At 41.6% G+C, this 13,718-nt stretch overlaps 1 protein-coding gene across 3 annotated transcripts in view; it reads left to right on the top strand.

Annotated features, from left to right (window-relative positions):
* LOC113109138 (E3 SUMO-protein ligase RanBP2-like) overlaps window positions 1-13,718 on the top strand; it is a 145,084-nt gene that overhangs the window by 77,043 nt on the left and 54,323 nt on the right. For all 3 annotated transcript variants that reach the window (XM_026272712.1, XM_026272713.1, XM_026272714.1), the window contains exons 10-16: window positions 5,606-5,787; window positions 5,870-5,993; window positions 8,389-8,550; window positions 8,631-8,768; window positions 8,845-8,973; window positions 11,206-11,394; window positions 11,474-11,557. In XM_026272712.1, coding sequence (XP_026128497.1) covers window positions 5,606-5,787; window positions 5,870-5,993; window positions 8,389-8,550; window positions 8,631-8,768; window positions 8,845-8,973; window positions 11,206-11,394; window positions 11,474-11,557 — 1,008 coding nt within the window. The remainder of the gene's footprint in view (window positions 1-5,605; window positions 5,788-5,869; window positions 5,994-8,388; window positions 8,551-8,630; window positions 8,769-8,844; window positions 8,974-11,205; window positions 11,395-11,473; window positions 11,558-13,718) is intronic.

The following is a 13,718-nucleotide window of genomic DNA, read 5'->3' on the forward strand; positions in this document are numbered from 1 at the left end:
TGAATGGGCTTAGATCTCAGCAATTATTTAAAACTCTCACAGAAAAAGTCTATCAAAACACAATCCAGCATTTTTTTCTCTTTCAGATTGTAAATCAACAATAAATCTTTTATCAACAACTCATGGTGTGATGAAAGGAACCTACACACTATTAAATCCTCATGCTCCCCTGATCTGGAATTTCATATGCTTCTGTGTCGACCATTCTGGCTACTTAGGGAATTTGCAGCGGTCATAATGACAGCTGTTTACATTCCTCCTCAAGCCATCACAGACCAGGCACTCAAGCAACTGTATGGGAATGTAAGTGAGCAGGAAACCGCGTACCCAGATGCAGCATTTATTGTTACGGGGGACTTTAACAAAGCCAACTTCAGAACGATAGCTCCAAAATATTTTCAGCACATCACCATCAACATGCGTGGTGATCGTGCACTGGACCACTGCTACTCTTCTACAAATCTCTCCCCCCGCCCACCTTTTGGCAAATCTGCTTATAGGCAGAAACTGAAATGGGAAGCACCTGCCCTGTCGGACCAATCAGACACTATACTACAGGATCGTTTTTTATCACATATACTGGGACATGATCCGGGCAGCATCTCATGACGACATGGAGGCATACTCAGAAACTGAAACATTTTTCATCAGGAAATGTGTAGAAAATGTAGTGCAGAATAAAACAATCCGCATCTACCCCAATCAAAAACCGTGGATTAATAGCGATGTTCGAGCAGCCTTGTCAGCGTGGACATCTGCTTTTAAATCTGGGAACGCTGATGATTGCAAACAAGCCAGTTACGATCTTAGGAAATCCATCAACGCTGCAAAAAGACAATATAAAAAGAAAGTTGAAGAACAATTCAACACCAATGATGCAAGTAGCATGTGGCAGGGCATCAGTAACATCACAGATTTTAAAGGGAATAAACCAGCTACTGTGAACATTGCCGCCTCTCAATGTGTGCTCCGAGCATGCGCATTCCAACTAGCCGGTGTTTTCACAGACATTTTCAACCTCTCCATCTATCTGTCTGTGGTTCCCTCATGCTTCAAAAAATCCATCATTGTCCCCATACTAAAGAAAAATAAAATTGGTCCCACTTTATATTAGGTGGCCTTAACTACTATGTACTTACATAAAAAATAAGTACAATGTACTTATTGTGTTCATATTGTATTGTAAAACACTTTTGCTGCTATTGAGGTGGGATATGGGTAAGGTTAGGAAGAGGGTTGGAGGTATGGGTAAGTTTAAGGGTGGGTTAAGGTGTAAAGTATGGGTCAACAGTGTAATTATAAATGTAATTACAGAAATTAAATACAGATGTAATTACATGTAGCTTTTTTTTAAATACAAGTACAATGTAAAAACATGTATGTACACAATAAGTACATTGTACTAAATTATTAATTAAAATGTAAGTACATAGTTGTTAAGGCCACTTAATATAAAGTGGGTCCATAAAATTTACATGCTTAGATGACTGGAGGCCCATTCCTCTTACACCCATCTTCAGCAAGTGTTTTGAGAGGCTCGTCAGAGACTACATATGCTCTGTACTCCCTACCTCACTGGATCCACTACAATTTGCATATCGAAGCAACCGTTCTACATACAATGCTATTGCTTTCACCCTACACACTGCTCTCTCCCACCTGGAAAATAAGAACACCTATGTGAGAATGCTGTTTGTGGACTACAGCTCAGCATTTATCCTCTTAACCAGCACCTCAACACAGGTGTCCTGAACTCCCCATGTTTGCACTTGTCAATATTTACTAATAGATTAAATGAAACGGGACAAAATTAATCTTGACAAACTATATAACATTATAAATATCTAAGCCTCAAGCATTGATGACAGATTGCTGTTTTTTTAATGGAAAGCTTATAAAGAATGTATTTGCTAAATTTGTGTAAGCAGTACACAAAACATTAAGAATAAAAACGCAGTACATAACAGATTCGTAGTAATTACAAGTCATAAATGCTCCCACAGCTGTAAATCCCGGTTTAGTTAGGAAGGTAAGGGTCCACTGAACAACATCTCAAAGAGCATGTTTAGTTCAATGAAGCAATAACATTGTAATATGGATCATAATTTCTTTGTTTACATTTCATTTCTTCAGGGTCAGAATTTTTTGTGTCTGTTATGGAATAACTTACACTCAGAAACTGTTTTGGTAGTAAAAAAAAAAAAATAGCATGGTTTTGTTGCATACAGTGTCACAAACAGAATGAGATGGTCCACAAAAAATGTGAAAGATAGGCGGAAGACTGTTTATTTGAATTCTGGCACTCTCTCGTGACGCGCGCTCTGACACACCTGTCATCTGATGGAGGCAGAACTTAGTCATTGCCTTTCTTCTTAAACATTTTTTATGTATGCGTGAGTGTGTTTTATGTTGAATGTGCTTGTATCTGAATGATTATCATCCGTCTGACTGCAAATCAGCTCGCTATCACTGTGTAATCACGGCTATCAATGTGAATGTCATCTATATGAATAGAGTGTGAATTATTGACTTTGTCACTGAACGCACACAAAAACAGGTAGATCCAGTAGCAGTGTTTATTTGGGTAATCCAGAAACATAAATCCAGCCAGGCAAAGGTCAAAAATCCAGGTAATCATTCCAAAACAAGAAACACGAACATAAGTCAGGGAACACGAAATAACAGGGTGACATTAAACAAGGACTCCATAACCATGACAGAAATAAACAGGGTATATAAAGACAGGTGCAAACAATGTAAGTGGGAACAGCTGTGTGCTTTGAACAGTGATGAGTCCAGACAAAAGGTTTGTGGGAAATGCAGTTCCTGAGTGGGGTGACGATATGGGGAAGTGAGACCTCTAGTGGACACCCAGGGATACACAAACCAGACACTGTGACACTAACCCCCCCCCCCCCCCCCCCACCCCCCCACCCCCAAGAATCAGCTTCCAGATGCCCCTCTGAAAAAACTACTAACACAAAACAAAGAGACCAGGAAGGAGGTGGAATGGTGGAGGATCAGGGGGAGGGATGGGGGGCTAGGTCCATGGAGGGGAACAGCGGCAGGAAGTGATGGCTTAGCAGGTAGCCAGGGTGGACCAGACAGTTCAGGGGGCCAGGGTGGAGCCAGCAGAGCAGGAAACCAGGATGAAGCAGTTGGAACTGGAGCCCACCAGGGTGGCGCAGGCGGAACTGGAGCCCACCAAGGCAGAGCAGAAGACCACCACAGTCGAGCAGATGGGACAGGAGAGCAGGTCTGGTCAGGTAGGATTAAAACAGAGAACATGAACAGGTTAATGGCGACCTCCGTGTCCATGATGAGATGGTAGATGGCCTCCATGGCCATGACAGAGCAGGCGGTGAGTTCATAGATGGCCTGCATGGCAATAACAGGACAGTCAATGAGTTCATAGGCGGCCTCCATAGCCGCGACAGGACACGACGAAAGTTCATGGAAGGATACTACTGACGCCTCCGAAGGTTCTCCAGCAGTAACAGTCTCCTTTACAGCAATACAACAGGCTGAGAGAACATGGCTGGGTGCAACAGACAGGATTTGACAAGGCTCTGGAAGTTCAGCTGAGATGTGACAAGGCTCTGGATGATCTCTTGTGGTATGACGAAGCTCTGGAAGATCTACTGGGACGTGATGAAGTTCTGGAAGAACGGTAGTGATATGACTGGGATCATAAAGATCAATGTGACTTGACCTCGTTCACGGAGATCAACGGTGACTTAACCTGACTCTGGACGGTCAGTGGTGACTTGACCTGACTCTGAACGGTCAATGGTGACCTGATTAGACTCTGGGATATCAACAGGGACCTGATCAACAGGGACCTATCTCGACTCTGGAAAGTCAACGGGGACCTGTTCAACTGGGACCTGATCAACAGGGACCTGACTTGACTCTGGAAAGTCAACAGGGATCTGACTTGACTCTAGGAATTCCATGTGATGCTGACTTGACCCTGGAAAGTCAACAAGGACCTGACTTGACCCTGGAAAGGCAACGAGGAACTGACTTCAGTCTGAAAGATCAACTGTGGTGGCCATCTTGTGCAGTGGCGCTGGGCTGGCGGCCCTCTTGTGCAGTGGCGCTAGGACATCGGAGACATAGGCATAGAGTCGGCCATCTTGTCTGGAGACACAGGCGTAGAGTTGGCCATCGTGTCTGGAGAGACAGGTGTGGCTGGTGTATCCCATTGATTACGATGGTGTAGGTACATGGTGGAACCCCAAAAGTCCAGGATTTCAAGCCCCTTCAGCTCCTATTGAGGCAAAGGGTCATCAAGGCATTGATTAAACACGTCCTTCAATGCCTCATCGTTATACCCCAGTCCTACTGCCATGGTCCAAAACACTTGAGCCAGACCACCCACCACACATCCCCTTTGACAAAGGGTGGTTAAATTCAGGAGTCTCCAGCTCCGCTCCTCCATGGTGGCTGGGGAAAGGATTTGAAATCCCACACCACTGGATCTGGGCATGATGGAGTCCTTCTTTGGGTAGTCCAGAAATATAAATCCAGCCTGGCAAAGGTAAAACATCCAGGTAATCAGTTCAAAACAGGAAACACAAACATAAATCAGGGAACACAAAATAACAGGGTGGCATTAAACAAGGACTACATGACAATGACAGAAACAAACAGGGTATACATAGACAGGTGCAAACAATGTAAGTGGGAACAGCTGTGTGCAATGAACAGTGATGAGTCCAGACAAAAGGTTTGTGGGAAATGCAGTTCCTGAGTGGGGTGAAGATATGGGGAAGTGAGACTTCTAGTGGACACCCAGGGATACACAAACCAGACACTGTGACACTTTATGGCCTGCACACACGCATCCCCCTTCCGTGCCATATGCCTCCTGCTTAGGTCCTCCTGCTGGGCTTGAAGGATGGCGTGGAACCGCCGCTCCTTATCCGTTCTCAAGTCCAGCAGGGCCAGATGTTGTTCCTGATGTAGGGCTGCGAGGGATGAGATGAAGTCCACAAGTGGTGTGGAGGACGCCTGTTTCTCCTGCCATTTTATACTCTCTCCACACCAATTACTGCAACAAGAAACAAGTGTTGATCGTTTCCGTCCAACCCACTCACTCACTGCTCGTTTCAAATCAGATACTACTGGATCTGGCTTTCTATTTCTATCTCTAAAATAGCTAATTGCTTTTGCCCTCATATATCTATGCGCCAATATCGTAGAGCATGAATTTGCACCTCTAGAAACTCCGAATGGTTTTCCTATGACCAAGTATTGGTTTAAAAGTCATTAAGCCTCCATATAAACTATATGTGGCATTTCCCCACACGTATACACTGGGGATTCCTTCCAAATTGGAGTTGACAATACAGCAGCCAAAAGAAGCATCACAGACCCAACTCAAGACAATAGTGTCTTTATTCAGTTAAATTTAATTAATTTTGTTCTCCTTTGAGAGTGTCAGTGCAGTTAAGTTGATAATATTACTGATTTTAAGTGTCATTTAAAGCCCAGCTGAGTGAGTCAGAGCAGGTGAAGTCTCTACATCTGACTGCATGAGGACACAGAGGACACAGGTCTAGGCTGTGATGTGGATCTCTGTCATGTGTGTGTGTTGCAGGTGTTCGTGAGCGGTGTGGTGTTCTGCAGTCAGACACAGCTGCAGGAGCGGGTGAAGATGACGTCCTGCTCTCAGCCGCTCGAGCCTCGCTGTCTGCCGCTGCACATCATGAAGCTGCTGTCGTCTGACAGACAGAGAGAGTGGTGGGACGCCGTCTACAGCCTGATCCACAAGAGAGCGCAGTGAGTGACTCCTCCAGCTGTGTGTGTGTGTGTGTGTGTGTGTGAGACGTCATGTGTTCTGACTGCAGTGTGTGTCTCTCAGGCCCGGGACGTCTGCTAAACTGCGTCTGGTCATGCAGCACGGTCTGGGCACGCTGCGTGCCGGAGAGAAACACGGCCTTCAGCCGGCTCTGCTCATACACTGGGCTAAACACCTGACTGACATGGTACGTCCTCACCTGATGGTGATAGTCATGTTCATCTCAGTAAAGCTGGTTCTGTGATTGGCAGTAAATCTCCATTACATGCTTCAGATGGAGAAGCGTTTATTACACAGAGCTGTACTCCGGTGACCAACTATGCAATATCATGTTCATAATCAATCAATCAATTGCATGTAATTTACCATGTAGCCCTAATGAGAACTCACTCACAAATTTTCCTGAAATCAAGACTTGAAATCAAGTTTTTGACTCTTCTTAAGCCAAGTAACATGTTTGTAGATATGTAGATATTTAGGAAACATGCTGTTTTTACATAGCTGTTTCTCTAAAAAACATTGCTATAGCCAGTAGGGGTGTAACGGTACGTGTATTCGTACCGGGCCGTTTCGGTACAGGGCTTTCGGTACGTTGCATGTGTGTACCGAATGACCGAATGCAATATTTTGTATGAAGAAACATAGGTACATTTTCGTGTTTCCAAACGAACATATTAAGTGGCGGAAGTCTCCGCGTTCAGCGCAAATCCTGCCCTGCAGCTGATTATAATGCCGGTGACACACTGGATGCGTGGCGCAAGCGTCTCAGCTGCGTGGTGTGTCTGTTTTTAATTCAGCTCCCATGTTAACAGTTAGAGCTTGCAGCCTGCCTGCGTGAGACGCGCGGAAAACGCGTGCATGCTAGAAATAGAACCGACGCCTATTTTTCATGTGACACGCGCGCGTGTTGAAAGCTTTACCAGGCAAAATAGAACAGGAAAATATGTTTGTCATTTTGTACACAAATACATATTAATTCATGACACTGTGATGTTTGAAAGTCTAGGTTGACATATATTCAGATATAAATGTAATTTAAAAAATAAATAATTATCGATTTTCAAATATTGCACCTGTCAAACATAGTCTATTTTGCCGTCAACACTGTTGACGTTGTCCTTTATCAGTAGGCTTTATATATGCTCAACATGAAGTATAGATATTGTTGTCGTGAAGACAAGATCCTGGTCTGTCGGCGGTCTCCCTCTATGTCAACAGTATTGACGGCAAAATAGACTGTTTGACAGGTGCAATATGCCAGTGTGTCACCGGCCTAAGGTTTTCAAAAGGCATCACGCAAGTGTGAACATCACTACAACTACGAAAAAAAAAAAGATTGTAATTCAAACGCAGCTCCTGTCGGCATTTAAACAGACCTTTGCTCTTAATTCCTGTTAAATAGAGGTCTAAAAACCCAAACTGTTGATGCTGCACTTTACACTTTGGAAAAGTTATATATATATATATATGTATTAAATATGAGCAGGCCTACAAGCTGGGATTGGTAATGCTGCACTGTAATCATATTTATTTATTTACTTATATTTTTTATTATATTTTATTATATGATATTGGTTTGAGACTGGGAGTATTTTATTTAGTGGAGAAATTTGCAGCAGTATTTTATTTCTTATTCTTTATATATATATATATATATATATATATATATATATATATATATATATATATATATATATATATATATTTTATTAAAAAGTATTTTTTTAAATGTAAACAAATTGTAAAAAAAAAGTTTAGTAATAAACAACCTGCAGTTGAATGTTTGCATTTCTTTCCCTTACTGTACTGTGTGAAAATGAACCGAACCGTGACTTTAAAACCGAGGTATGTACCGAACCGTGATTTTTTTTCGTACCGTTACACCCCTAATAGCCAGTATTTCTACTCTGAAATGTGCGTTCCGGGCAGATTCCAGATCAAGATTGCAATAACCGTTTCAACAGCTACAATATTTTCTGGACTATAAGTCACACTTTTTTTCATAGTTTGGCTGGTCCTGCGACTTCTTATAGTCAGGTGCGACTTATTTATCAACATTAATTTGACATGAACTAAGAGACATGAACCAAGAGAAAACATTACTGTCTCCAGCCGCGAGAGGGCGCTCTATGCTGCTCAGTTCTCCTGTAGACTACACTGAAGACATAGAGCGCCCTCTCGCCGCTGGAGACGGTAATGTTTTCTCTTGGTTCTAAAATAAAAGCGACTTATAGTCCAGACTTTTGGACTGATGCGACTTATACTCAGATGCGACTTATAGTCCGAAAAATATGGTAGCTGCAATATTCCATTCTTCACAATAATCTATGAGCAGAGTAACATTAAAACACAGTAAGTCAACTCATCAGATAACAATGCAAGGCTCATCATGTGTCCTCAGTCTGGCAAACCCACATGAGCGTCGAGTCTGAGGAGGAGGAAGTGTGAGAAACAGCGCTCTCCAATATTTTGAATTTGGATTGCAATACCCATATCAACCACTAGCTGTCGATCTTACATAACCTTTAATGTTATTATCTTAGGCCAGCAGTAAGTGTGTGTGTGTGTTGTGTGTGTGTCAGGCCGAGCGGGGGAACTCTTACTACGATCAGAAGGAGTATGCTGGACGCAGTGTGCACTACTGGAAGGTTGTGCTCCCCCTGCTGGAGAAGGTGCGACACAAACGCAGCATCCCTGAACCCCTGCAGCCCATGTTCATGCACTTCCAGAGCAAAGACATACAGGTATGTCCGTTACTTCAGTCCTTTAGCTGCTCGCTTTGTTTTCTGTGATATGTCGTCTCTAATGGTCTTTTGGACGTTAGCCTTCTCAGGTGCGAGTCTATGAGGAAGATGCCACCATAAGCTTCGCCACACTCCTTGACATCGAGGGCAACACTGAGGAGGCAATCTCAAAGCTGGAGCAGCTCAACAGCCTCTCGTCTAACTGGCATCTGGCGAAGGTAACCGCTTCAGCTCCGTCTGAAAGAGCTAGCTCTGTGTCTGACAACCTTTGACATGACTCGTGTTGATCTCCAGATCTATCAGAGGCTGTCAGAGGAGGCAGGAAACGGGCTTGAGGAGACTCAGGGCAGGTGCACCGACTTCCTCCTGAAGTTCAGGAAGTACTTGACCCACATTTATAGGGCCAAGGAGGATTTGGAGAAGGTATGTGACACAAGTGACTGTTGCAGGAAATGGTCCAGATTTTGGTGCTGTTAGTATTACACCTGTCAGAGTCAGTAGGGTTCAAAAGATACTTTTCATAAGCCATGTATTCCTCCTGATGACTCCTATTCCAAAGCCAGTGCTGCATATGGCCTAGATTAGGGCTGTGAGTGTATATATACACTTGTTTTTCTGCATATGGAGGGGTGGGTGATATGCTTGTTAGTGAGTGTAATTTTAGAGAATCATGTCTGTCATGTTGTTTTCCATCTTACTGAATCCCCAGTACCATTGCACATATCCTGTTTAGTGGAACTGTCACAGAGTGTTAAGTCTGAGGAAAAAACACACTTCTGTTGAGTTATCTGGCCCTCATTAACACTCAGGTGAGCAGTGTAGTCTGATTCATGAACAAATTACTAATGTAGCCGATTTTTTTAATGAGTCATTCGGAAAGACTCAGTGGTTAGAATTGAATAATTGTGATGAAACCTTCACTGAATCCATCAGTGTCAGGATCCTGCCCTGACAGTCTTGTCTGTCCTATCTTTGTTTAATGTGTCTCTGTTCATTTTGTGCCTGAGCACATGGTTGTGTCTTTGTTTATGTTGGCCGTGTGTTCCCCTTGTACTGCCTCCTCGTTTCTAATCACCACGCCCCCTTGTTTAGTCCTTTTGTTTGTCTAATTGTTCACCTGATCCTTGTGTGCTTTGCTCCCTTTATATTGTGATCATTTTCCTCTGGTCTTGGCTGGTTCGTTTTGTGTGTGCCTTGTGTACATTCTCTTGCTTATATATTTAGTCTTGTGAGAACTCTTTAATCAGCGTATTGCAACTTATTTGGTTCCCTCTTGTTTTCTAGTTTTCACCTGTTCCCATGTGTAGTCTAGTTCTAGTCTTTGTAGTTTAGTTTCTTTGTTATAGAACCTTTTGGGGTTTTTCCCATCTTTTTATTTTCTTTCTAGTTTTCAGCAAGGTTGCTGTTTTCTTTATTTTGGTTTGTAGTTCTAGTTAGTTATTCCTAGCTTTTTCCAATTATTATCCTTTTGTTTTCAGTTAATTCCAGTTATTTCTAGTATTACTTCGTTTTTTTCCCTTTTTTAGTTTTCTTTTCTCTCTAGGCATTGGTTTGCAAGTTTACTTTTATCTGTCAAATTCTTGTCTCCCCTGTTTTGTCTTTGTGTCTGTGTTGGTTCCTGCCCTGCTTCCTGAATCCTCCCTGGTCGCTGGTTCTTCTGACCTGACAGACATTGTGGTTCCTTCAACTGGGTCAGGCCCTTCCTACTGGAGTAGCTACCAGGTCTCCTTTTGCCACAGAGTCTGGGGCCATGTCCTTCTGACCAGCCTGTTCCCCTGTTGTGTGCCCTGCCCTATTGTAGACTGTCTTACTACATCAGCTGTGTTTCACGCTTGTTAATAAACTGTTCCCCCTTGATAATTCTGCATCTGGGTCCTCCCTTGCCAAATCCTGACAATCAGAGCAGATGCTGAGATTCTGAACTCTCTGATTAAGCTGCATGTTTTATTTCTTTCAGCAGTGTTCATCTGAGTGTAGTTAAGAACTTGTTCTGTCTGGTCGCCGTGATTTTGCCAAGTAAGACATGTTCCTGGATTAACATCTTCTGATGATCCTGGATCGACATTATGATCCAAAAATATAGACTTAACCCAATCCCTACCCCTAAACCTAACCTTACCCATAATTTATTCCTAAAGTCAGTGGGAAATGATAGCTGATTAACAAGGGTGTAGAAGCACCTTACTCTGATTTTAAGCCTAAAACATTTCCTGAAAAGTTAGATCTCAATTCTGATTGGTTGATTGGAATGTTGATCCAGGAACATGTTGTCCTTGGTGAAATCACGCTCGCCGCATGGTTTTACCTGCACTTGAACATGCAGAGAATCATTCAGGACTTGAGGAACTTGTGGACACCCATGTGTTCATGTTGAGTAATCAAAATCACCAAAAAATAATCTAGTATAATATGCTATGCTGTTCAAACACAAAACCAAAACCAACTTGAGAGAAAAAATCTTGCTGAGGCATTGAGATATGATGTCTTTATGATTGATTTATTACTTAGGAAATTGTCATAAGAACGTTTTTTTTTCACTGTTGTTTGTAATCACATTTCTATGATGTATATATGGTGATTTATATTGTAATCAGAAAGAGTTATAATAGTATTGTGACATAAATATTTGGCTTGTGTGTATGTGTTTTTGTGAAGTTGCCTGTATCGATGGAGGAGGTGATGGATTTGTTGAACGAGGTCAACCAGCAGCTTGTTGGTGAGGTGGATGAAGATCAGCTGGAATTTCCTGTGACATCCAGTCCCGGTCAGCCCACTGAAGGACATGTTAAATTCTCCACCCCTTCCTCATCCAAGAGTGTCACGTCACCATCCAAAAGATCTGTGGTATGTTCAGTTCTGCTGTTTCTGCTCAAACTCTGTGTGCTGTTTACTGTTGCTCATAGTCTCCATCTCCCTCCTGCAGTTCTCCCCCAAAACACCACCTCACTGGGTGGAGGACCAGAAGTCACTGCTGCAGATGTTATGCCAGCAGGTCGAGGCCTTGAAGGTCAGTACAACATCAACAGGGCAATATTTGAGCAATACTGAATATTGATCAACTTCTGAGCAATATTTTGAGCAAAAGTTATTAAAAAATTTAGCAGGTCATATGTTTTTTTTTTACATTTTTTTAAGTGTCCTAATATTATGTTGGAGCCCCCTACAACAGGTTTAAATGCACCTAAGGTCATTCTGTAATTTTCTCAGAATATAACATTTAATATAAGCAGAGTTTAATCATTTTGATGCAAAAACTGTAGTCTTCCACATCCAGTTCTCAAAAGTTTTATCAACAAATGTTTTGTATGTGTTTTATGGTCTTATTTCAGTGACTTCAAAATTTTTGTTTTTCAGTAACCATACATAAACGTTATTTACTCAAAAACACGTACAAACATACAAACATGTACATTCATGCTGCTTACATATTATTGTAGCCCAGTGTTTTTGCCGATTACAGTGTTATCAGACTTTAGCCATTAATATATTTTTAAGATACTGAAAAAACACAAATGTCAGGGCATGTCAAAACTTTTCCAGGGTCCCAAAACACCCAAGGACCCCAGAGGGTTAACCACTGATTCTTCACATGATCATCTTTTGGCAATAAAAATAAAATAAACTTGCTTTCACAGCACAGAACACAACATCTTCTTGATGTGATGTAAAAAAACTAACTAGCTGAAGTGTTTGTAAGCAGGTCAGACTGTTCTTATTTCGTGAGCAGAGGTGGGGATTATGCAAATGTGTCACCTAGTGACGTATACTGTAACAGACAGAAGATTAGAAAATATGATGACTCGTTAAAGGGTTTGTTCACCCAAAAATGAAAATTATCACACTCATGTCATTCCAAACCCGTAAGGAACACAGTTTAAGATATTTTAGATTTAGTCCGAGAGCTTTCTTTTCCTCCAACGAGTCAATCTTTTGTCCATTATCTGGCTCGGCTCGGTGTTCATCTTCAGTTCTCTCTTCACAGCAGTTCAGTCAGTGTATTGTTTACATCGAATGATTCGTTCGTGAACCGGATATCACTAAACTGCAGTGAACGCTGATTAAAGTCATTGTTGTTGTTATTTTTGGACCAAAATGTATTTTCGATGCTTCAAAAATTTTTTACGGATCCTCTGATGTCACTGATGATGTTTTTATTACCTTTCTGCACATGGACAGTATACCGTACATACATTTTCAATCGAGGGACAGAAAACTCTTGGACTAAATCTAAAATATCTTAAACTGTGTTCCGAAGATGAACGGAGGTCTTACGGGTTTGGAACGACAAGAGGGTGAGTCATTAATGACATAATAAAATTTTTGGGTGAACTAACCCTTTAGGGCAGTTCAGAGCTGACTTTCTTTTGAGAGACAATATGTTTATTTATTCTGCAAACACACAAGCTTCAGCTGAGATTGAGTCAGCAGAGATATTATTTTTCTGATCCAGGGGCACTAAGATGCTTTCTGAAAAAAAAAAGCTTGAATGTTATATTCATGTTGCTGTTCATAGGACATATTATATACTAAACACGCTTCCTCTCTTAATTTCTGTATCTCTCTTAATTTTAGCATGAGCACACTCATGCTAGAACTTTCCTTCACTATTTATTTTTCTGACTACTTTTTACTTTCACTCCTTACATTTTTACACAGATATCTTTCATTTCTATTTATTATTACATTTTCAATGTAGGATTTGGCGGATCACCATTCAATAAACAAATCTCAAGTAAATCACAAATAATTTCTTTACTTGCAACAAAATCTGGCTTGTATGCACACTCCACGTCTCCACCAAAAGGTTTCTATCGAAGTATCAATGTAAGTGATTCGAGATTCAAGTGGAAGCACCTGGGTGGAGCAGGGAGACAAAACTACGGACCTGGGCTGTATTTCCCAAAGCATTGTAAGCTGAAGTACATTGTAGACCTATTGAAACCAATGGAGCTACAATCAATTTAGGCTTACAATGTTTTTGGGAAATGCAGCCCTGTTCAGGACTTTAAGTGCAGGTCATTTTCATCTGTAAATAAGCTACTGTAGTTTTATAAAACATGGATTTATAATACGTTAAGTGGTAGTTTGGGCAGATAAAAAAAAACAAACCTTATGAAAATGTAAAAAAAAAAAAAAAACGTTATTGTAGTTAAACCATGGTACCCACA

Source organism: Carassius auratus, chromosome 9 (genome assembly GCF_003368295.1).
Source record: "Carassius auratus strain Wakin chromosome 9, ASM336829v1, whole genome shotgun sequence".
Taxonomy (NCBI): Eukaryota; Metazoa; Chordata; class Actinopteri; order Cypriniformes; family Cyprinidae; genus Carassius; species Carassius auratus.